The sequence below is a fragment of the Cyrtonyx montezumae genome, unplaced genomic scaffold, assembly GCF_038088225.1.
Source record: "Cyrtonyx montezumae isolate F1298 unplaced genomic scaffold, pur_monq_1.0 scaffold_2, whole genome shotgun sequence".
In the NCBI taxonomy this organism is placed as follows: domain Eukaryota; kingdom Metazoa; phylum Chordata; class Aves; order Galliformes; family Odontophoridae; genus Cyrtonyx; species Cyrtonyx montezumae.
The window spans coordinates 42,897,641-42,923,493 of NW_027071936.1; the positions used below are offsets into that span (position 1 = coordinate 42,897,641).

At 37.4% G+C, this 25,853-nt stretch overlaps 1 protein-coding gene across 1 annotated transcript; it reads right to left on the bottom strand.

The window, feature by feature from the left end:
* Positions 1-591: 591 nt before the first annotated feature.
* Positions 592-24,824, bottom strand: TRMT9B (tRNA methyltransferase 9B (putative)). The gene is made up of 4 exons (XM_065736121.1): positions 24,751-24,824; positions 9,386-9,540; positions 5,165-5,338; positions 592-1,937 (listed from the first exon to the last, which is right to left on the bottom strand). The coding sequence occupies exons 2-4, from the start codon at positions 9,537-9,539 to the stop codon at positions 901-903; spliced, it is 1,365 nt and encodes a 454-aa protein (XP_065592193.1). The 5' UTR covers position 9,540; positions 24,751-24,824; the 3' UTR covers positions 592-900.
* Positions 24,825-25,853: the final 1,029 nt, after the last annotated feature.

Consider the following 25,853-nt stretch of genomic DNA (forward strand, 5'->3'; position numbering starts at 1 on the left):
TTTTCATGTCAAGAATGAGAACAAATATGACAGCTGACCTGATGTGCACCAGGATCTTATTAATCTTACCAAGTATTATTTATCTTAGCTACACAAGCTAATAAAAAAAAGAGAGATGGGATTTTGTAACCTTTACTTAGTACTGATATTCTCACTAACCCCTTTGACTTGTAACCAGCAAAAACCTGCAGCAAAGGAAATAAAGTGAGAGTTAACATGCAGAACCTACCTTGCAACTGAGACACAAATTTAGTTATTTTCAAAATAAAAATCCAAAGTGCTGTTCAGAATTCATTCTGCCATTTACTCTGAAACACCAATCACAAATGACAGAAGATGCAAAGCTTGCTCTGTACATAATATTGCCCACTAACAACACTACTCCAAACTAGGTAGCACTATCACCATGCTTGCTCCCAGTTCTGCTGCTTGCACTCAAGCAGTATCCAGTCAAATGTCTTCCAAAACGTGTCTATGTCTCTATTCATACAACTTCAAGAACAGGGAATAATGTCACATATTTTAAGCATTTCAAGAACAAAACCCCAATGTCCTACTGCAAGGATATTTCTCATAAAAGATGCCCTGATCCTTTCCTTGTCTTATAAAAAAGTTTTATTTTTCAATAGAAAAGTATATTTAAAAACACAATTATTTGCTAAAAGCAATATAAAACTCTTCATTTTTAACTTCATAAAAGTTTAACAAAACATAAATATTGTTTGCCACTTACATTCCTATATATAGGCTTTGCATTAGATATTTACATATGTAACAAACTCAGGAATGAATGGCACATGACTACAAGGGATTCAAATTCCATGTCACACTGGACAATCACAAGAACACAAGGAGCAGCTTAAAATCCTCAGTCACTGAAGTGTTTTGTCCTGGCTACAGCTATTGTACTCTTTTCTCTGCAATAATGCACCAGTTTCCATGGTCATAGCAGGAGGAAACTATCAGAAGCTCAGGCACATTCTCTTCTATGAGAGAGCACAGCTCCCCTTCTCGAAAAACATGATAATAACGCATGAAGGCTTTTGTATCCAGTGTGTCATCACTTTGGTCCCCAACAGACACTGCTGAATCCAAAGCGGAGTCAGTGGAGTCAGTTGTTGAAGTTCTTTTGAAAAACTTGCTGGCGTTAGACTTAACAGCATCATCTTTATTACAGTAGCAGCTGTAATCCTTGTCTTCCACTGGGCCATTTATAAATGCAGCTTCTTCACTCTTGCTCTGAGCTGCACTTTGGTGACCTCCATTTAAATTCAAATCCTTCAGTGCACGTATGGCTTGTGACCATGGTAGTTTTTTGACAGGTGAGCTTTCTACAAACACATCATCATCATCTAAACTTTGTTCTTTCAGCAGTGCCCTGTGGTGACCTAAATCCAAACTGCAGTGTCGTGAGTGCTGAATGGGCACGGTACTGTTTGTCCATTCTCCTTCATTCTTCAGAGGCTTCAACTTTTCAGTTTGCTTTCTGAGGGCTGATTCGTCAAGGGATCTGGAGAAAAACCACGAGCGGAAAGATCTTCCAAGAGCGCTGTAAAATCTATTTTCTTCATCAGAAATTTTCATGCAGCAGGCTCTGGATAGACAATGGTCTGTACTGTGTGGATGTTTTGAATCAGTTTCTGGTTGCAGATTTGTTTGGTAGCTGTAATCAGAGCTCAGTACCTCTGCAGGGTACATATCTTGGCTCTTTACTGGATGCACAAACTCTCCCTTATCTCCAGATTGATTTGATTCTGAAAAATGCCGTGAGCACAAGGCCTTGTTCCAGGGAACAAATACATCTTGTTTTTCAAAGCGACGATTCTTTTGTTCCATAGCCCAAACATAAACCATCATCTGGCCTCCAGGCATCAATACTCTTGCCATTTCCTTTATTGCTTTGATTCTTCTTTGTTTAGTTGAGAAATGATGGATCACTATGGAAAAGGAAAGACATGTATTGAATATGAGTAAGGACAAAGCATTTTTTTCTTCAACTTGTTCTATGCGTTTAATCATTTTAGTTGCCATATCACAATCATCACCCGCTGCAAGTCTGCAACGCTGAAGAATTTATTGGTTCTGCAGCACAAGTTTACCCTAGAATGCTCTCTTTAATGTTCATACTCAATGGATAAAAACAGGCAAATCCCAAAGGAGGACATTCATCTGATCACAAAATAGGAGTCTGAGATAAGTCAGGCACATAAGCCAGAGTTTCCGTTTCTCTGCATCACCCGTAAAAGAAAACACTATGAATAGCTTTCCCTTAAATGACTGGCCTTTGGTTGAGTTAGGTAATATTAAGTTTGACTTTAGGGTTTGGAGCACACTTGAGACTTATCTTAACAGGAAACACAAATTCCTTCTTCATGTAACAAATATAGAAAAAAAAAATTGGTGAAAAGATGCTCATGAAAAAGATTTTCATGTGCTTTCAAAAGAGCTATTCAGAAAAATTAAACAGAAACATTTTCCAGTGCATTAATTCTGTAGAAAGGCATTTCTCTTACATGTTTATTTTATGTTATTCCTTATTCAAAGGAATATATCCTTTCAATGTTTATGTTGGAGGAAGAAAGATGAGAAAAGAGTGTCTCAGGCTCCATTTTCATTCACGATAATTATGATTTTTCTTTTTTACTTTCTTTTTTTTTTACATTCTGTTATGATACTTAAAAAAAGTCAAAGTCAAAATAAAACTATTGATCACTGTGGCTGAGTTTTCTTTCCAGGATAATTTCTGAATTTTACTGTAACATGAAATGAAGCTGTTTCAAGATTTCCACATTGTTTATAGATTCCTACTCACCTGAAAGAACCATTTCAACAGCCAGAGAACAGCTAAGTAAGCGGTTTGCTCTCTAAACTCTCAAAAACATTAACTTGGACTGAGATTAGTCATGTTGGTGAAGTCGTTCTTTACATCATCAGATTGTGAGATGTGATTTAAATCAATGACATATGGACTGATTCCACAGTTCAGTTCAGGTGGACCTGTAAGCAGCTACTTCACATAAGCATTCAATCTACCTATATATCAAAATATATTAATTATTAATATTCTCAACTGAAGTCATCTTCATACCTTCAGAAAAATTAGATTATGTGTGCTGCTTGAGAATAGCCAATTTTTGCAGAAAGATTATTTCAACGTTGCAGTTACAAAAAGTGTGTCCAGATAGCCCTGATTTCATTCTAAACAGTGATTATGTTACCAAGGGGAAAAATGAACTTTTTTTACCGTATGCCAAGGAAAACTTCCTTGGCAGTTGATATTAACTAGGCCTTCAAAAGCATCTCACAGAAAACTGCAGAGAGTTTTCCATATGCTCAATGTTTCTTTCCAGCTCCTCCTAACTGGAAAAAAAAAATCAACACTATTAAATAAGATGGGGAAAAAAAAACATGTTTTCTCTCATAATGGAGGTAGGTTATATGCCAACACTGAACCTCCTGTAAAATGGTATCAAATTGACAGCATAAGCATGTGAGGTTAGTTCACCAGAATAAGGGGCTAATCAGCAAGCTCTAGCTAAGCAATTCATTCAACAGAATGAATATTCTTTATGGTTAGAATTACACAGTCATTCTGGTACTTCTACAGAAATAGAAATCCTATAAAGAGGAGAATACCAGTGAAACCAAGAAGGGTATTTGATTCTGCACACAAATACTTGCCATTATCCAGAATGGGATAAAAACAACTTTATTTAGAATTAGATGGATACAGCCATATCATGTCTCTGTTCAAGAGGGACTGAATTCTATTACTGCTGAAAGTACAAAAATACTACATGAACTTTTAATCTTGTCAGGCCTTAAATTGGTATAAATATTAAATAAGTAGGCTATCCTTTAAAGTCAGCTGATCTGATAGCATTGAAATTATGCCATAAGACCTGATATTTAGATAGAGCTGAAAATTATTTTAAATAGTCAATGTAAAAGCAAATAAGTACACATACCAGTCACATATTGGTTTATATTTCTTCCCTTTAAAATTTTGTGCTTATGTATAATACATATTTTTAAATACATATTTTAAAATACTTTTCAGTAATAGACTAAGTACTTTGTTGATTACTACCAATAATAATTTTCCATTTTATATTTTTGCTCATGCAGTAAAACAACCTGAAGAAAGTTCAAGCTAGAATTGAGTCAAAAACTTAGATTGTAACTGGGTACTCTGACTATTCCTCTTCATCTACCCTTTTCCAGTTTTTACTTCTCAAATTATGAGCAACATTTTCACAAACAGAAGTCAGAGGAGGTAAGACATTAAGATTCTTCACTTGGCAGGCATTTGAACAGTTCTACATTTTGATTTCATGTAAGAGAAATTTGTATATACATAATAGTTAATATGAGTTTCAAGTTCTTGCTTTCTAAGAAGTTTTTTCTATTTCAATATATTTGCAGGTCAAAACAGATCTTAATGAAAAAAAAAAGAAAAAAAACCAGATCTATACTTTTATGCAAAAGTATATTTTGACCACATAATATGTTGAAACTATAAATGGCCATGTTTATATGCTTTCTTCCAGTACCTGAAGGGGGTCTACAGGAAAGCTGTGGAGGGACTTTTTGTAAGGGCAGGTAGTGACAGGATGAGGAAACGTGGTTTCAAACTGGAAGAGGGTAGATTTTCCTAGATATTAGGAAGAAATTCTTTACTTCAAGGATAGTGAAATACTGGAACAGGTTGCCCAGCAACATTGTAGATGCCCCCACCCCTGGAAGCATTCAAAGCCAGGCTGGATGGGGCTTTGGGCAGCCTGGTCTAGATGGAGGTGTCCCTGCCTATACCAGGGGGGTAGGAACTAGCTAACCTTAAAGGTGCCTTCCAACTCAAACCATTCTGTGATTCATTCTATGATTCTATGTTTTCACTTGTTTAAAATGCATTTTGGAAAGAAATTTTTCTTCACAGAATGATCAAGACCACATATAAACAAATGATACAAATACTCCCCTTGTCAACAGCACGTCTGTGCAATGGACCTAAATTTTTAAACTTCTGTTACATTAATTTCAGTAACATGTGCTGTGATTCTAAGGGAATATTTTGAAAACAAATTTAACTAAAGACAGTCAGAAAGAAAATGATCAAAACCAGTATGTACATGCTGAGAGGCAGAATGAATGTATGCTGTCTTACCTCCAATGGAAATGACCGCATTGAAACAGTGGTCCCTAAAGGGAAGGTTAAGGTTGTCACAAACCAGAACTTCTTCACCTCTCTTCCTTGCAATTTCTACCAAAGGTCCACAGTAATCACAGCCGAGATTGTACACCTGACTGTTGACACTGAGATACTTTCCCGTTCCACAACCTAAAGAAAAGAATACTCTTTACTAAATCAGAAGCTGTATGTTTTGAACACTATCTGTTACTCCCAAAGTGGTGAAAACAATGGGGAATGAGGCTGAGAGTGCTTTTTCTTTTCTAGTTATAAGGTTTCCTGAAAATACGTGTCCAACTAGCCCAACTCCTGCAAGATTCATTTGGACTGTTTGTAATAACTTGTTTACACCATTGGGAACGTAACAGTACAACTATCACCAATAAAAACACGCACTGCATAGCCCTGTACAATACTAGGCTACGTGCAGTTATCTGGGAAGAAAGTTACATTCAGGTGGGAGGAGGAATGAATGGTCCCCTGCAGTCACTACTGTATATCTTAGAGCAATGACTTTTTAGTGACCTAAAACAAATCTCTCTGCCAAGTACTTCCCTAGTCTCTGCTAAATACCACCCAGTACCTCTCCAGTACATCTCACTCAGAGGGAGCTGGGGAGAAGGAGGAACTCATTGGCCCAGACCCAGCCAGAAGGAGGTTGGTGCTGGGTCCGGTCCTATCCAACATCTTCATCAATGACCTTGATGAGGGGATAGAGTACACCCTCAGCAAGTTTGCTGACCATACAAAGCTGGGAGGAATGGCTGACGTGCCGTAAGGTTGTGCTGCCATTCAGCGAGACCTGGGCAGGCTGGAGAGTTGGGCAGAAAGGAACCAGATGAGGTTTAACAAGAGCAAGTATAGAGTCTTGCACTTAGAGAGGAATAACTGCATGCACCAGTACAGGCTGGGGGATGACCTGCTGGAGGAGACCTCTGAGGAGAGGGACTCAGGATCTGGTGGATGACGGGCTGGCCATGAGCCAGCAGTGCGCCCTGGTGGCCAAGAAGGCCAATCGCATCCTGGGGTGCATTAAAAAGAGCGTGGACAGCAGGTCGAGGGAGGTGGATCCTCCCCCTCTACTCTGCCCTGGTGAGGCATTACCTGGAGTATTGTTTCCAGTTCTGGCCTCCCTGGTACCAAAAGGACCGGGATCTCCTGGAAAGAGCCCAGTGGAGGGCTACAAAGATAATGAAGGGTGTGAAACACCTCTCTTATGAGGAAAGGCTGAGAGACCTGGGTCTGTTCAGTCCTGAAAAAAGAAGACTCAGGGGGGATCTGACCTGTGTCTATAAATATCTAAGGAGCAAGAGGCAATGGGATGAAGTTGGACTCTTCTCAGCAGTGTGTGGTGATAGGACAAGGGGAAATGGCCACAAACTGAGGCACAGGAAGTTATGCACAAATTTGCCTGGAAACGTCTTCATAGTAAGGGTGATGGAGCACTGGCACAGGCTGCCCAGAGATGTGGTGGAGTCTCCTTCTCTGGAGATGTTCAAGACCTGCCTGGATGCATACATGTGCATGCTGGGAGCTGCTTTGGCAGGGAGTTGGACGCAGTGATCTCTAGAGGTTCCTTCTAACCCCTACAATTCTGTGATTCTGTGTCTGCATGGCAGAGGAAAGGTTTTCTCTGTAAGAAATCCTAAACCATATCTGTAACTGGCACAAGCCAGGAAGGAACATTTCAACTAGAGATACAGACTTGAAAATAACATTCATAACAATACTTGCCATGGTGAGGGCACATTCTCTTTCTGCCTTTGTTCTGTTGCATTGTAACACATGTAAATGTAAAGAAAGTCCCAGAATAACTTCTACATAAACGTATGTGTTCTAAAGGACTGTGCTATATTAAGTTGATTTTTTTCTGAGTTTTCTCCACTACCATATGCATAACAGGAATATTGCAAAATTAGATTTGAAAACGTTCATTGTAGTTATGGGTCAGTAGTGAAAAATAATTTCTGGAAGTTGACAGTCAAGCAGCGGGGTAGCAGTTTGGCAAAGAGAGCTATGCCTGTACTGGTAATTCAGTTTAAAGGCCTGGAGTTATCTTTAGAAATGTCACTGCTTCTTGCAGCACTGCTGCTGTCATTGATGTTAATGCGCAACATTATCTGGAGAGACAGGACAGAAGCTGCTGGAGAACAGCACAACACTTCTGTGCTGAAAAAAGAGCAAAATCAAACATATTTGTAGAAGGAACACATTAAGTCAAATGTGTATTCATTTAGAAGATTCAGTTGCTACATACATGTTTTTCAGTGGATTGCTTTTTAATCACAGTGTTTTCTGAAGTACTTTACTCTGGAATGAAGCCATAGAGTGATAACACTCCTAGTACTCCAAAAATCAACATTTACAGCAGATCCACTTTTAAATGAGTCACAAGGAGAGTAGATTCCTTCATGAAGCTGTTAACAACAGCTATGCTCTTGCCATTTATTCTGTTGAATGAACAATAATAAGGCAGTTATGCAAAATGGTATTTCATTCTGCTACTGTTATAATGCTTCATAGAAAATATTTTAATAAAAGGTGGTATTAAACAGAAAAAAGAAATTATCAATAGAACATCTTATTTTGAAAATGTCTGTGCTACTGTTAGACCTCCTCTCAAAATGCATGGTAGAAATAAACACTGCTGTCAGATTTCTGTCAGTCTTATTAAATCCCATAAGAGGAGATACCTTGAGTACCTTCATGGGAATACTTTTCTTGGCAATTGTAAGCATTTGCTTTCTGTCCAAATGTTTTACCTGCATTCAGATTACTTCAGCTGAAACTGTAATAGTGTGATCTTAAGCTTTAAGCAACAGTTATGACACCTGCTTATAAAGCCTCAAAGAACTTCAGCAAAGGTTTCAATGACTTTTATTGATGTGAGAAAAAATTTTGGCTGAAAAAATACCATGTTAACCCGACTGTCAAATGAGTGGATGCCACAGGTATGTCCTGAGATTATTAGTGAAAACTGTGCCAATGCACAAAAGATACATATCCAAAATAATACAAGTCTAGTATTTTTTTTGAGGACTGACTGACATCAGTAGAACTATATATTATCCTTTTATTATGGTAGACAAAATCTTCAAAGATATTTTTCTCTGAAAGAATAAGGCAGATGTATAATTTATTTTGCACTGTGCTGTGTTAAATGCCTTTTAACAGTGAGAAATCCAGTGATGCAAAAGAGCATCTAGTCTGCAATGACACATACACAAAGCAAGTTTCAGGACCTCGTAAACCTTAAAATATCTGTAGGTGCAGCAGAAAATCAAGACATCGACTGAACATGTAGGAAAGACAAGGCCATAGCAAAAAAAATCGAGATTTCATTATCCATATTTAGGAGCATAGGGATATTCTCATAACTTTTGTTTCTTGTTGTGTTTTTTTTTTAACAGCAGACATGCCAGAATGTTGCTAAAGCCGTCATAGGAGGAGTTTTAAAACAAATGAAAAGTTACACATTGCAGACCAGCAGTATTTGGGGAAAAGGAGGCTGCTCTCTTCCAATATCTAGCTTACAGCAAGAGCTGGGTTGGTCTCTTCTTACTGGTGACAGGTGACAGGACGAGTGGAAATGTCCTGAAGCTGTACCAGGATAAGTTTAGTTGGATATCAGGAAACATTTCTTTAGAGAAAGGGTTCTTAAGCACCGGAATAGGCTCCCCAGGGAGGTGGTGGAGTCACCATCCCTGGATGTGTTTAAAAACCATTCGGATGTGGTGCTCAGGGACACAATTTAGCGAAGGGTTGGTAGCGTTAGGGTAGTATGGTTAAGGTTGTGGTTGGACTCAATGATCTTTAAATTCTTTTCCAACCTGAGTGATTCTATGATTCTATTTAAACCAAGAGACCTAAAGAAACTGAAACATGAAATAACTGAGCTATTGATACATTTAAAAAAAAAAAGGTGCAGGGGAGTCACTGGACATTAAGTCTGCGAGGAAACTGGTAGATTAAAGCTTAGCTCCATCAAAATAAGGTAAAAATAGTATTTACTCACTGCCTGGTACATGGTCAAAGAAATAAAATAAATGGCAAATCACATCTAATACGGTTTAAAAACAATTTCAAAGCAATCTCTTAATAAATATATATTTTTTTCTGTAGAGAATATATGTGATTAATATATAAACTAATAAAGTTTATGGACAATATTTCATGCTACTCCAGGGAATGGCTTACCTATGTCAGCAACAAGACTGCCAGGCTTTTGCTCCAACAGAAAGTTTCTCACACGAGGCCATGCTTTGCTCTGCAGATCATTAAAGTAGGCAGCTGTATTTTCATACACACTATGCACATGCTGCTTTTCTAGCTGGGTAGCCTCATGTTCCATCCTGAAAGTATAATGAAGATTATATACAACAGAAAATGAACTGTTTTAACTGTATTTTATAGACATGCATAATTCCTGAACTTGTAAGCTTATTTTTATAAAACCATTACAGCCATCTAATAGCTGTCATATTTATAAAATGTTCTTTAATCAAATGATCTGGATTTATTTCATAAATGTCAAGAAAAATTTTGAATTTATCATTTTCCTTCAGGAGCATTATATAACTGCATGTACTGTTCAGCAATATGCACATTCCTAAGTAATTTGATCAGTGTGGTAAGAGCTTATTTGTTACCAAACAGAGCACGCATTCAGCAGGAGCAGAGAACCAGGAAGTTAAGAACACTCTCCAGCAAGTAGATAGGCAAGCTGTTATAATGGTGTTTTTTTTTTTTTTAATATAGCCTAGATCCTGAAACCAAAGTCCCTAAATCATGTTTAAATCAGTTGTGATGTTTATCCACCCCTTAGAAGTGATGAGTTGGCTAGGATTTTCATAAAAAAAAAAAAAATAAATAAAAATAAAAAATAAAATCAGGATTTCTCCACCCTTGCTTGACCATCTTCATTTCATTCAAAATACTTCTCCTGCAAACACTACCTTCTTAATTTAGAAATTGGGAATTAATTCCAGTGACAACAAAGTAAACATGTATGTGCTTTATGTTACGTGCATGTGAGCACTTACAAGAATAGTATAAAAGATTATAGCCATCTCACTGGTTTATGTAGCCTGCTATGTCAGGACAAAATGTCCCAGTGGGCTATTCAAGCTATAGTACCCATATACTAACTCTCTATACACTGTCCATATAATAGCTCTCTTCAAAACATTTATGCTCAATGTCTTCACAACACCTATTTCATTTTTCTGGCCTGATCCACACTTTTCTTTTATGATGCATTAGTCGAGCTTTTACTAGCTAAATATATACATATATAAACACAAAAACACATGCATATGTGTATACATATATGTGCAAAAAACTCAGCAATAGAATAGCAAATTCCCAGTAGCCAAAATTTCAGCATTAATCTGAGGAGCAGAAAACTGTAACAGACTGAACAAGAAAAGCAGATACTACTGGAAATACCGACTTGAAATGAAATCACATGTGCCAGAAGTAACTGAGTAATAGAGTTCTAATTCAAGTTATGTTATTAAATAGGATAGGTTAGTTGCAGCAATTTCAAGTAATTATTCCTTACAGTCTAAAGCCCATTCTTTTCTTCTTATTTGATTCTTAAATAAAACAGTTTGGGTGTTTCATGTTTGCAGTTATCTTTCTTCTCTACCTTGAAATTTACTCTATTCTGTTGTTCAGTTGCCCAGAAATGCTCTGTTTATAAGTAGAAATTCCAAAGACTAGCAATTATTTTTCTTCTTTTGTCATTTTGTATGCTTCTTGCTCTATCTTATATTTCCTGTTGGTTACTATGTGGTTCAGTGTTTACAGGTGTTTTTATCCTTCTACTCAAAACTGTTCATTCAGTCTTTGCAGCTGTTAAAACAAGCAAATAGAAAACAAAACAACAAAAAAAAACAAAACAACAACAACAACAAAAAACAGCAATTCAAAGCGATTTCCAAATGCTACAGAAATTTCAGTTTATGACAACTACAGAAGTAGCTGTCTGAACCAAAGCTTAATTTGGACATGTTAAACACAAAAGCCAACTTGGACTTTGACATAGAAGATGGTAAGCAGTTCCCTACTGACGCAATATTCTACTACATTTTTTTGTGTGTGTGTGTGAAACGTCTATATTAAATCCCACTATAGACTGAAATTTAGCTTTGTTTTCCACAGAATCACAAGCCCTGAACTTTCTCATTCTCTGAGACTGAGTGTTCTGTAATGGACATGCAAGAGTGCACCACAGCACTGTATTAGAGATTATTATTTTTAGATACAATTCATAAATGCTATCAAGATAATAATTCGGCTATAATCTTAGAATAACATTACCAAAATACAAATAATTTCACTTATCATTTCATTACAATTTCCATTCCTGCTGATTACATATATTTTACAGACAATTAAGTCATCTGATGAAATCAGATTTGCCAGTTTGACTTTCCAGTCAAAGCCCTTAACCCTGACAGGATTTACTTTGCAGCACAGCACGGAAATGTCCTAGCAATAGACCTCTTCATTTCACTGTTCACAAAAGGCAAGAAACCTAGGGAGACAGACTTGGTGCACATATGTACCAGTATTACACAAGCCTGATGTCAATGAAGACATAAAACTCTGAACTACATAACTTTGCAAGCCAATGACAGTACCTCAAATTTTTCTTTGTAAACAGAACAATCATTACAACCTTTTTGCCTTAAAAATATCAGACAAAATCTCTGCTGCACATAAACTGTAGAAAATGTTCAGTCTATCCAAAACCTATCTTGTGACTTCCAGGACAATGGGAACAACTGTTTTGCAAAGGAGGTAGTGAAAATGTAAGATTTCCAGAAATCCCACTGCTTTAGCATCTGCTCTACTCAGTTTACCGGGAAGCTACCCAATTAGCCAGAGAAAGGAAGAGCAAAGGAAGGGAATTATGGACACACTTTCCTCACCCTCAGTTCTTTATTTGCTTTTGTGGTAGCTCATACAGCTGCCAAAGGGCTCGTGCAGAGGCTAGGTGCAAGAGCAGGAAGGGTACTGTGAACTAGCAGCCAGTTGCTCGGTGACTGCAGGAAGTTCCCAGAACAGGAAAGCAGCTCTAGATACATGGGACTCTAACAGTTAGGATAATGAAGAGTAGGATTTTCTCCTCTGCCAGGGCCTCCTGGTTCATCTATGTTCACTCACAACAGGACTACAACAGGCCCTTGTTGTGTATGACCTATGAAGAGAAAATAATAGATGAAAGCTGCAGTGTAGTTCTTGTTGATCTTGCGGGGAAACAGCTCATCAGCCCATCACATGGAACTGTGGCATATGAACAAAAATGACTGAAAGTAAACAGGTTCTTTGGCTCTTTCCTACACAGCTGGTTTGTTTTTCTTTATTAAAACAAATAAAAGAAGAAAAAAAAACACCTAAAAATCACAGCTTCACAGAGTGTAGAAGTAATTGTACTCACATACCATATATACTTTTATAACTACACATCTCACTAAAAGTTTTCCAAATCTAGAGGAACCTAATTTCTTCCTCTGCCATGAACATTTTGAAACTGTTTAAACAATTAACTTCACAAGGGCATAGCTTTAAGGAAAGGCATGTTGCTTGGACTTTTTAAATTACTGCTGAAGTGATAAATGCATTTAACTATGTTACCTTGAAATGAAAACACAGAAAATTAATGACCCCAGCTTACAACATTTTATAAAGTCAGGATTTTTTTTCCTAGTAATTTTTGTGGGTTTTGGAAGTGATTTGGCTAATTGCATTAAATACCTTTGTCTCAAGAGGTCAAAACAGTTCCTGCATCTCAGATACAAGAAGTGACCTAATACTGAAATGCAGGAGGCGGTGTTCAGTTCAAAAACTCTGTCTGCACCCAAAGCTTTCCATACCTTCCTTTCTTCTGAATCCCATATAACCCTTCTCATTCACTTCAGGTTCACTTCACTTAAACCAAAGATTTTCACATCATTCTCTGCCTACCTTACCACACGTTATTTCACCACTGTTTTAAATTGATGCATAACACTGTGAAGTCTTCAACTGTCTCACACTCAGTTCTTCCCATGACTTCCTCTATGGCCAGGACAATCACAATATCCAGGCCATGTTACAAACTTTTTGTCACTGGCCTTTTGGAAGCATCCTATGATTTTCATTCTAGGCATCAAATCCTGCATCTCTCCTATTTCTCTTCAAATCAATTGCTCTTTATTAATTTGAACCACAGGCTTTCCTTTACTTCTGTCTCTCGCAGCCACCTGTTCTTTCTAACCCTCTGATGAATAGCAGAAACTTATTCAGTTCAGCCTGAGCATCCAATATGAAATATTTCAGTCTCTTAATGAGGGCTCCTCTTAGCTAAGCTCTTCACAAACTGATGGGAATTCTCAATCCCGCTTTGGATTAGGAGACCTCCTACTCCAAAGATCTATGAAATTCAGCACAGTTGTCTCTTCGTGTTGCTACAGCAACACAAATCTTGGTTACGCATGCAACAGCAGCTATGGGTGTAATAATTTAAATAATAACTTTAAATACAGAACAGTATAACTACAAAGGCAGACCTATTTCCCACACTACTCTGCTCTCCAGCAATAACAATAGCAGCTATAGCCAATACTAACAACTGGGTAAAGAGTGAGAAAATCCTATTGACTCCTGTGCCTCCTCCTACAGGACAGGGAGAACTGTCCATAATGATGAGCAATACTTCCAGTTAACTGCCAGCTTGCTTACAACTTACCAATCTTTTAATTCAAATATAAGTAGCTATGGAGAAGGTACATGTACAGCCAATGGAAAGAAGCAACTGCAAAACATCACAACACTCCTCGAAACGTGACCAGTTTTCTTCGTCATACTCTGCCTTGCTCTAAAGACGGATTTTATAAAGCACAGTAGTAATGGCCATTCTAACTTACAGTGCTTTATTTCATTAATAAAGGCAACAAACAGGAGTATGATTTTAGATATGAATCATTATGTAAAACAGACTTACGAGTAAATGAAGGCTAATGAAACAGAATAAAAGAAATCCTGCTGTGAATTGTTAAACTAGATGCAATCCAAGTTAAGCAAATGGATCCAGTAGAAGACAGACAGTATTCTTAAGGCTAACAGCTCTGGTAATTAAGTTCACCCACGCGTGAACAGCAACAATCCCATGAAAATGCACAGTGTGAAATCAAAGCAAGAGGAAGGCCACGCAGTGTGTTTAAAACCTTACTGAACTGAACTTCTGATTCAGTAGCATTGTTCCAGTAAAATTTGGCAAACTGAAGTGAAAAACAGAGATCTGAGACAAACTTAGAATCAGTGTCATTCAAAATGTTCAGTGTGAAGCTAGAATTCTAAAATAACTTCATTAATTGAAATAAAATCACTATAATTATACTTTCTGATAAATAGAATCTTGCTCTAATGAAAGACTGAAAGCAGAGAGACTTTTCTTTCAAGGTCCTGAACTAAAGAAAAAGTTTATGATTCAAATTCCCATTATTCCAAATGGCAACCATTCACCATCATATTTCTTTTGTTAGTTTTATTCTCCACTCAACATCTAGTACTATTCACTCCACATCCTGTTCTTTGATCAGTCAATCATTTAATATTTCCCTTGCACTTTTGCATTTGGGGTCATAATGTACACAGCTGAATTATTTCATTAGGTACAAACGCCATTCTGTCTATAAGTAGCATTCAGCAAAGACAACAATGGACAAACACAAACCTTTTGCTATTTAAAAACACTGAAAGAAGGAGTGTTAGTTATGTCATGTGGAAATCCCTTTAAATGTCAGTTCGTCTTTCCTACTACAGGAAAATATACATCCCATCTCCAGGCAAAGAAGGTACCTTCCTACAAGGTTTCCAAAAAGTCAAAAATAGATGATGCTAGACTTGCAATTATGTACATCTTCATACCTTCCAGGGCACATCAATACACCACCTGTTCACTGTCTGGAGAGCACACTCCTTCTTGCCTATGGCAGTCCAGCTTTTCGGCAGCCACAGACCAAAGTAATGGGAACAATATGAAGAAAGGGATTAAATTGGAGGGAAAACAGGTGATAAAATGAATTGCAGCTTGAAAAGTGAATCTTGGAATCATTTTCAGTTCTCTGTAATTATGCAGAACAGTGTATGATGTATTGAGCTTGTACTATTTTACTGTGAAGGTTAAGTGCAAATTGCCTTGCAAGCTTTCTTTGCTTATGGATCCATCTCTGGCCATGATTAGCTATGCAACAGAAGTACATCAGATATCACTCCTGTGGTAGTAAGTTCTGTGGAGCAAATAATATTTTTACAAATAACCAATATGATAATCTGCATAATCCACACTTGTTAAGGCTGTTGATCGCTGTTTACATTAATGAACTGAAAAAAACATAGGTTGCAAAAGCTAGGTGCAAACGGGTTTTTCTAGACAAATCTTCTGTTGCCTTTTCATACTGATCCAGCAACAAGAAAGGAGTAGGAAAGCAGTTTAAAAAAAAAGCTGTTTTCCACAGCAAAGACCAGACAAAAAATAGTGGACTTAAGCTACAGCAAGGAAGATATAGATGCGATATTTAAAAAGCAATGAGGAGGTTTAACAACAATAATTAAAAGATGAAAGTACACATACATTTACTACTCTTTAACAAGGAGGTTGATTTTGAAGCTAAATTAATAAAGCTAATAAACTAATTTTCACTTGGAAACCATTACAGTTACAGTTGGTTTGTTTGTTTCTTAAGAGCTCTGCATCAACATCTCAAGCTCCTTGTACTACACTACATAAAGCTTTTAAGTGCAGTTAAATCCTCTTTTTGGTCAGTGTAGTGTCTCATATACTTTTAAAGTTATCTTGTCTTCTGTCTCTTTTTTACCAACAGCTAATGCTTGGGCATTAGGTATTTAGTACTTTTCACCCTTTATGATGAATCAATCTCAGTGGTCTCTCACGAGTATTGTTGTCATTCTCTGTATCCTATCTGTATGTCTCCACTCTTCATGCCAAGCTATACTTACAGACATTTGACTCCCTAATGTCATCCTATAGTTCTGGAATTAGAGCCTTTTAAATTCCTTATGTTTCCACAGGATTTGGGTTGGTATTTGAAGTACTATTTCCAGATGGATTAGTTTTAATTTATGCAGTACAAATTTCCTTTCTCTCCCATTCATAATGCTCACCACTGTTGGTATTTAAATTGTTCTTGGGGCTAAATGCAAAGCCTCCCAGATTAAAACAGTTTTACAAACCAATTTAAGTAAGACATTGAGTTACTCGGAGATACATCTTCTGCTAAATCATAGTATCTTAGTGACAGAAAGATAAGCAGCACATTGCCAAACTGGATCCCCAACTAAGGCCAACAATGGTTACCTTTGATCCTAAAATTAAATATAGAATATTGCTGAACCAATTAAAGTAATTACAGAATTGTGATGTGGATTCTTTCAATGTTTTTAATAAACGATTCCTGATTATTCCTAGTTTATTATAGCTGAAAATATGATTTCATACTTTGAAATATTCTTATTCAGTAAACAAATGTATTCAGTATTCACTATACTGTGTAAATAAAGTTTCAAAAGAACAAGTCCTGTGGCAGAAAGAGTTTTAGGCATTAAGCTACTCCTAGTTCACGACCATCAGAATAAGAGCAAAGACAGCACCACACTTTTGTTTTATCACAACGCTCAAAAATCAGACGATGACTGATTTGCACAACCTGCCATAACGTGCCTGGCCACTGTCATAAACACAGCCAGTAAAAGCTGTAGTGGGCTGGGCAGTGTGAAGGCTTAGTGTCCCACTACCAAAATCCCTAGACATGAACTTTCATTTACATAACTCTCCAGAGGTTTTTCTGAAATATTTTTCCATTTTGAAGTCTTTATGTTATACCAATACTGTTTTATCCAGCTTAGTTTTTCTAAGCCTTCTATTTGAATGCAAAGAAAAGCCTTTACTCATTTCTTCCTATTCAGTATGGAAAGGAAATGATGTGGTGATCCCTGAGGGAGCTGGAATTCCCTACACACACTGCTAAAGTTTTCCATTAGGAAAATATTTGAATGCCATTGTCTTTCTAGATGCAAATGACTTTTTTTTAATAATTAATTTTTAGGAAACTATTCTATGATGGAGAACAAGAGATAATATCTACAAAAAACAGTGTAACACCATTAGAAATGTTTTTTTATAATAACAGAAGTCTACAAATAAATTATTTTTCTGAAATGACTATATGTGTATATTAATATACAAATATTCAAAAATAAATACTTTTCAGTAACACAGCTAAAACCAAAATATACAGTGCCTAGCCCAAATGAATTATGTTTAAAGTTTTCCAGGAAAAAAAAAAAAAAGCAGTATTCTGTCCATGAATTTCAGTCTCTAACATAAGGCCTAGCTATGACATGATTATTTACTCAATTTTTCAATAATTAAACTTTTCTCCCAGTAATTCTCTTAATACTTTTGTCTCCTCTTATGAAGGCACATATTTAAGTTTTAAAAGAGCTACTGTCTCCACTCCTAAGTATTTTTAAATAAAAAGAGCTTCTTTTTCATTTTAAAAATGAATAAAATTAACTTGGTGAGCATATAGAAGTCAGAAGTATTTATTCAATGTCTTAAATCTCTACAAATTACAGAGCCACGCAGACCTTCCAGCCATAATTTTCTGCCACACGGGATTATTCTGTAACCATTATTAGTTATAAATATGTCCACATAGATCCAGGTACTGCAAAAACACAGATAACTGCTTAACTTTGTGCACCGTAGTCATCTTACTGACCTAAAACGTATTATTAACAATGGCTGAAGGTAAGAATGTGAAAATAACTTTTTGCAGGACTGAGCCTCATGCTGTTTGTGCTGTCCCATATTATTCTTCTGGATCATCCATCCAGAATGGATGGCAGGATATCTGCAAACCAGAATGTTTGTATGGGAAGTGTTTATCATCTGCCCCTTGGCTCATGGCTTATTTAAGTCTCTGAACAGATTCTACAACTTCTGTTACAGTTTTATGTTTGTTTTGCCTCAGAAAATGCTGAAGAGTGACTTCTCACCAAATTTAGTTCAGCATTATATTCATGTTTGATAATGTTTTACCCATTTGAAATCTCCTTGCCAGAGGCAATATTATAATGCAGAGCCACAGCTACCTGCATGTGTCTGTTTTCCCCAAAACACACATCTCTGTAAGCTACACAAGCACCACAGAAGCACCTCAGTGTACAGTCAATTACAAAAACACAATGTGAGAGAGAAAACAGTAAATAAAAACGCACTCCTTCAGAGAGGCAGGCGCTCTATAAATAGCACATAGACAGACATAAATATACCAATATATCAGATTCAAAATAAATTACCAAAATGAAACCCCCCCATTGGCTCTATTACAGGGTATTAAGAAGTCATGACAGGATTTTTATGATTGCTCATCCGAAGACTACTGCATATTTTCCTTATCTCTTTCTCAAGTTTTATGCTCAAAATCACAAACTCCAGTAGGATGCATCGCCCAAGTAGTTCCATCAGCAGGAAATGTCATCCTGTGCACCACAACCACGCAGCTGTGTTGCTGGAAGAATTCTGCTCCTTTTGTCTTTGCCAAAGAGCAAGAGTGGATGACCCGGCTCCCCAAGCACCCGCTGCTCCCACCAGCCCTCAGTGGGAATGAAATCCCTTTACAAGCATTCAGTAATCACGGAACACTCAGCAACAGTAAGGTCTCTGCGTGCATTTACAAAGGCGACGCTTAGGTATTTTGGATAACCTGAGAGTGGAAAATATGTTAAAACTATTAAGACTCAGGATTGCCGGAGATCATTGCTTAGGACCGTTTGCCAATTCGGAGCGCGTACTTCATTTTTAATTAGCCCGGCAATCACAGAGAAACTTGCTATTTCTGTTGCAAATTCCCCGCACGTCTCCTAAAAACTACCCTTCCCGAGTGCTGCTGCCAAGCCCGTCGCCAGCAGCGCCGCTTGATGCCAGGGCTGCCTGCACCGCGGCCCCGCTCCGCTACACGGGGAGCACGGAGGGCGGGGGGACAAGTTACACCTCGAAATCCTTTCGTCCCGGGGAGGGTCATTTGCTCGGCGGGCGGAGGATCACCTCCGTTCGCCGACATCGAGCTGCCAGCAATCAGGGCGCTATTTTGATATTTTTCATTTTTAATTCTTCGTTTTTGTATTCCTTTTTTTTTTTTTTTTTTTTTTTTTGCCCTCCATCCTCCCTTCCCTTCCCTTCCCCCAGAAGCCATCCCTCGGGGCGAAGGGCTGCGGGGAGGGGGGTGGCACCGGGGATTCCTGTGCTCCGAGCATCCCACCCTGCGGCCCGCCCCGCTCCTTACCTGCACCAGCGGGGCGGCGGCGGCTGCATCCCGGCGCGGAGGCGGTGCTTGGCTGTGCCGTGCCGGGCCGTGCCAAGGGGGGGCCCTCAGCGAAGGGGAGTGAGGAAGGCTTGGCCTTCCTCTGAGGGCCCCCCCTCCCCCCTTGGCACGGCCCCAATCCCCCCTTCCCCGCCCCCCGGAATGCCAAATGTTAACTCTTATCCTTACCCCCGTCGCATCCTGCAAATGAAAAAGGGGAGGATGAATGCTGCCGGAGCTGCTGATGGGGAGAGGGGGAAGCTCCCAGGGAGAAGGGGGGGGATTAACCCTCGCTTAAAGGTTAAGCTCGCACTGAGTTTTGTGGGTGCTAGCCTGGTTTTGAAGCACGAGTGTCCTCTCAGTGCTTGAGATGGGAGCAGGAAAATGGCAGGTTGTTTCTATACTTCCACATGTTTAGCCATATATGTCAGAATGCTGAGCGGGAACCCCAGTAGTTTTAGTGCTGCATAAACATCGGACATAGATCATCCTGTCCCAGTAGCTTGTAATTTACGTATGAGGTTACACATAAATATAGAAAGAAGCATGAAAAATCATCACAAGCTAGTGCTATGGGCACAGAACTCAGCACAGCATCACACTGATTCTGTGAAGGTGCTGAACTATTAAATGTTCTTTGTGGACTAAAATCAGCTTTAAAGGTACCTGGAGACATGATTAAAGGAGAATAGTGGAAATATGACTGTGTATCAATGGGTTTTTCAAAATTGCTGAAGTGTCTCAGGAAAACACATTGCTTTTAGTCTGACAAGTCCACCTAAAGCAAAAAAACACAGCAATACTGGAAGAGAATGACTGAGGAAAACTACGCTGGAGACATATGAAGCTAATATCCTGTTAAATATATCAAAGCCTTGAATAAATGCTGAAGCTCTTGATCTTTATTATGAAGACATCCAACAGTTAGGGCTATTGGCTAAACCACAATTAACCTTCTTAACTTCTTCAAAGAGCTTTGACTGATTTATAAGACACAACTGAGCTTTACAAAGATTGTGTTGACGTGTATCCTGTTATTCCATTCTTCCAAATGCATTTGCTAATTTTGTCCTGTAATGTAATGTTGGCTTAATTGACTAATTGACTGGTAAAAACAAACTAGGGTCTGATATTCCTCAGCAGTCTGAGACATCTGTATTTTTTTTATTTTTTTTCAAGATGCCATTATATCTGCTGTGTTTCTGTCCTCAGGTACCAAGGATGATTCCAGGAAAAGGCTATATAGTTCAGCACCACCTAAATTTCCTAAAAAATCACTTAAGTGTAAATACCATCTAGTCCAAGTTATGTATTGAAATCATTACTGACTTGTTTTAAAATCTTTTCAGCATATTAAAACTGCCTCTTAGAAAAAGATTCTGATGTAGACTCTTCCAAAACTCTACTGTAGTGAATTCACTCAGCCCTTCCTTTAGGACCTAATCTTCTTTGGGCACTCTATAGCCAAGATTATCTACCAGTCCTATAAGCTCTGGCAGACTTCCTGCTTCTGATGCATTTGAATTAGCTGATAATCATGTAGCTTAGTGGGGTTTAGGAAAAAAAAAAAGAGAAGAAAAAAACCCCACCACACAGGTATTATTGACTCATCATTATTTACAAATTTATGCAGAATAAAAATAGAATACTTTTTCCTTTGAAGTGTGAGGCATCTGTAATTGTATAATAAATTGCACTTCTTAACAACTCCCCCTCTCTAACCAATTAAAAGACCTCATCAAAAACAATTTTTCTGTATTAAAAGAAGATTTAGGTCACTAAATTAAGTGACTAAAGGTTGGGAAAGCCAGAAGGCTACGTGTGAAACCTTAATTCAGGCCTCTTGTGCGTGTGCATTACAACTCTGTACTTAATTATTAGCTTGTCTGCAGAACACCAGGCTCCATTTGGAGCATTTGAAATTATGTAGTGGCAAGCATGTGAGACTGGCTAATTAGGTCTCCTCCTGTGTTTCATCCATTTATTCCTTTGCTTTCTAGGGTACCTTTTCTGCTCATCCCTTATCATGTGGAAATTCCTCTTTGCCAGATCTGCCTGAAACTCTTACCCTTGGATAAGCAGTTTAATAATAATCAGGCAACACTTTTTACCTTAGGGTCAGAGAATTCTAATTATTCCTTCCATAGTTGTCATTTTCTGCCAAAGGTGGAAAAAAAGCCGAACAAATAAAGATGGGAAAAAACAGTAAAAACTAGGGAAATTAAAATCTCCATGCTGAAGCAGAAAGGAAATTAGAAATTGAGGTCAGCCTTCACAATATCATAGAGCTTCTTTCTTACAGAGAACCAGCTTTCAAGTTACCAGCTTCACAGAGAAGACAGTTGGAGATGAAAGCCAAAGGATGGCATTCATTTCTCTGATGCCTTGAAGGGAATATAAATGACACTGCATTGACTCTATAGCCATTCTGGAAAACTGAGGAACTTTTGTTCTAATTTGTGACAAAAACTATAGTTGCTATCTGGTTCTCTTGTAATTAGGCCTTGCCAATCAAAACCACTGTATCTTTTCTGAGCCAGGTGTTAGAAAGACTTCACTTTTTGGAAGCTTCTTTTTAATGGAGCAGTCATGGGCTAATAACTTCCAGGTTTGCTTGGCGAATTTGGTCTTCACATGATTATAATGTTACATTCAAATTATAATGTTTTTAAAAAGTTTTCTGGTAAAGCTAACAAAAAAAAAAAAAAGAAAAAAATGGCAATCAGATGTAGAAAGGTAGAAAGTGAGCATTATTACTGTGAAGTTAAGGTGGTATTTCCACTTTATAGGAAATTTTTAGCCTGAAAGAACCTAAAGCAGTAACTATTCAATATTCTTCTTTCTGGGATATGAAAATTCAAAGAAAATTTGAACTAGGAAAGTGTACATTTTCCTAAGTGAAATGGGGTCTCTGAAGCCTTAAGTTCCCATAATTATAATCATCCTTTGGCTTGATAGTCAATCTCAATAACATAAAACTCACGTTCTCAAAAATGGTACTTACTCTCCTGAGAGTTTCAATGTTGAGAGGTTTCCTTTGTTTTCTTTGCAATCATTAGCACTTGAATGAAAGATAACATTCTTTGCTCCTTATTTGTTTCCTGGAGCTTTAGTAACAATAAGTATCCTTAAAATCGTGGTAATATTCCATGTTGGGTCACAATACAGACCATAAGAAAGCAAAGCTAATGTACTAGAAGCACAGCAAGTTACAGTGTTATGGTCCAGTAAAATTAAACACTCGTGACTTCAGTGACATAACTGTGTAGATATTTTTTCACATATGCTGAGCATGCAAGCAAGCTCACACTGTGGGAGATTTTCAGTGCATTGCCTTCATAACCTACCACACAGATTTGTTGTGATCAACTAGTTAAGATTTGTAAAGTGCTTTGAAAATTACAAAGCACCAAGTCGTGCAAGTGCTAAGCAATATTATTTAATACTTAAATATTATAACCAAGCTTTACAGGCCCTTCACCTTACTAGCACAAGTCTGTGATTTCAGTATGGATGTTGCAAGATGTAAGGCTGATCACAAGAGAGTGAAATTTCTTTCTTAATTCACTATCAGATTAATGTGAAATATAATGATATAGGTGTTAAAGAGAGGACTAACTGAAAAATAAATATGAAAAGCAATATTATATAAATCCATATAAAAATGTAGCACTCCTTCAAGTGCCAGTTCCTTACTTATTCCATATAATATCTTAACCAAGTAAACCTATTGACTGTTTTCCAGGACACACAATTCAGAACCCAAATACATATATGGATCAAAAACAACACTGATATCAGCTGAAATGTTCCCAAGAGACGGTAAGAATGGACAAAATCTATGCACTGATAAGTTGTACTTCATACATATTTTAGCTTTGACTTATATAAAGTAAAAACTAGTTAAGTAGAAGTTTTGAAAGAAAGATGAACACAGAAAAGCTTGTATTTATCAGCCAGACTGAGAACATCTTCTCTGACACAGTTTTTTGTTGAATTTTGGTTTGGTGTCATCTTTCCTCTCCCTTGTTTTACAGTGTCAGTTTTCAACAGCAGAAGTTAAAGAAATGTGGATGGATTTTGAGGTTGTTATTTGATTGTCTGCTCGTTATGGGGGGTTCTTTTCATTTGATTGGCTGGTTGGTTTGGTTTGTTTGCTGTTTCCTTTTGTTTTTGTAGTATCAAATAGACAGAGTGTTTCTTAATAGGATAACAATATCAAGCATAAGCAACATTAAATAATTCGGTGCCTAACTACCTTGAACACAGGTGAACACAAGTGTTTTAGGACTGCTGGCATCAACACAATATAGATGTTAGGATGGCATATTGTCAGATACTGAGCTGCATCCCAACATCCTGAAGCAATAACACCCTATTTGGCATGCAAGGAAGGAGATTTGGATTTATTTATCTTACAAGGACTAATTACTATTCATTGACAGTCTCCTTGTAGGACAAAGCCTTCAGTACTTAAATTTCTTGCCTCTGCAAAAAATGATGTAGACATTCCACAAGGATATGATTTTCAAGCATTTGCATTTCCTCTCTGTGGCTAAGAGTAAACATTACTTTCTGTCAGCATTTTGACATTTTGATCTGAGTTGAAGCATATAATAGAAATGCACTTCAGTTAACGTTTGAGTATTAATGGAAATTCAGTATCAGAGACAAATAAAGGTAAGAAGGAACAAACAGAGAGTGAAAAGTGCACTACTAAAGCAGATGCAGGTCCTTACCCTTTCCTGGGTGGAGAAAGCTGCACCCCTCTCATGCATCTGCATCTCATTGAAAAACAAACTTTGCTCCCTGCATTTAGATATTTATAATCAAGTCACAGGAGTCAAATTGTTTGTCCCCAAACACACAAAAAATCCATGAGAAAGCCAGAGCTCAGCTAAACTTTCTAAACACCGGTCCCAATACCCTTGAGACATTCAATCTAATAATAGCTTAAAAGTAGACTTGAACTGTAGGTGCATGCTGTTCAGAGAAAAGATTGTCTATGTAGGATGGTAGATTTCACCCTACACACTTTGTTACCAGTGTCTTGTCAATCCTTTGTCCAGATATGCCAGGTGATGAGGGAAACCAGAGATTACGTACATTATTCAGACTCAGCTTCTAAATCTCAAAAGAGCTCACCAAGAGTTTTAGGGGTTCTTTGTTCTGATTCAGACTCACAGTTTTCCAGTGATATGTCCTTTCCAGTTCTTTCCAGTCCTCCACTCACTTCCGCAGTTGCTCTTCAATCTCAGTGTCACAGCTGAGGCAAGAAAAGCAACTCAGCTGTAACATTACTTTCTTTTGTCTCTTAAGAACCTTTTTCTTAGATTTCCTTATTGCTTTCTCTTTTATTGATTGATTTTTAAATCATATCATGACAGCTATTCATTCATTTTGGTTGCAAATTATGAGTTATTTATGCTGTTGCTCATACTAATAGCAAACCTATATTTGTATTCTTAATGCTGATTTTGGCAGAAGTAAAATGATTGTGTTTCTAAATGGGCAGGAATTTATTAGTTGCATTACAAATCTAGTTAGAATTCGAACAAAATACAACTGGGTCTTTTGATGCTGAGCTACTGGGTTTGAAAGATACAATGACTGCTTCAGTTTCATATACAGCACTGACACAGTTTGGAAATAGTTGTATGTGGTCAGTTTTCACGTGATTTTAGAACACTGAGAAATACTGAAACTTCAAAAATTGAACCATTAACAAGTGATTTTGAATGTTGCTTAAAACCAGAGTCGAGAATGCAAAACAGAAACGAAGTCATTTCTGGTAAGCTGACATTTATGAGAAATTTCACTGTTCAAATATGCCGCAGTAATAAAGATGCTATTTTGTCTGCTTACTAATTTGTCTGTTCTCATTGTACAATCCACTAAGCCAAAAATAAACAATGAATGCTTGTCTTTAAAACTATTTGATGGCAAACACTGGAGTTTCTGAATGAAAATTATGGTCCAATCTTTGGCCAGAAAAGGTAAACAATTGACCAGAAATGGTAAACAAATTCCTAAAATTAAACTAAAGCAGGTTTTCTATAATTGTTATGAAATCACACTTACTGTAGTAATTACTAGTCCTGCTAGTTTATTCATAGTGATTTTGAAAATTGTTCTACAGAATTATTTTAGTCAATGTATACTAAAATCATTAATGTTTTAAGGAGACATTATAACTAGCAGGGTTACACAGTGATTACACTAGACACTGTTGACTGTATTACATTGTATCTATGTTTTGAACTGGTCATTTTGTCTGTTATAAGAGA

What these genes read in the sequence shown, in the direction of transcription:
- TRMT9B (XM_065736121.1), bottom strand. Translation starts at nt 9,539, where the DNA reads ATGGAACATGAGGCTACCCAGCTAGAAAAGCAGCATGTGCATAGTGTG. An exon ending in CAGTCTTGTTGCTGACATAG is followed by an intron (nt 5,339 to 9,385) that starts GTAAGCCATTCC and finishes TCTTTTCTTTAG; the next exon opens with GTTGTGGAACGGGAAAGTAT. An exon ending in TGCGGTCATTTCCATTGGAG is followed by an intron (nt 1,938 to 5,164) that starts GTAAGACAGCAT and finishes CCTTTTCCATAG; the next exon opens with TGATCCATCATTTCTCAACT.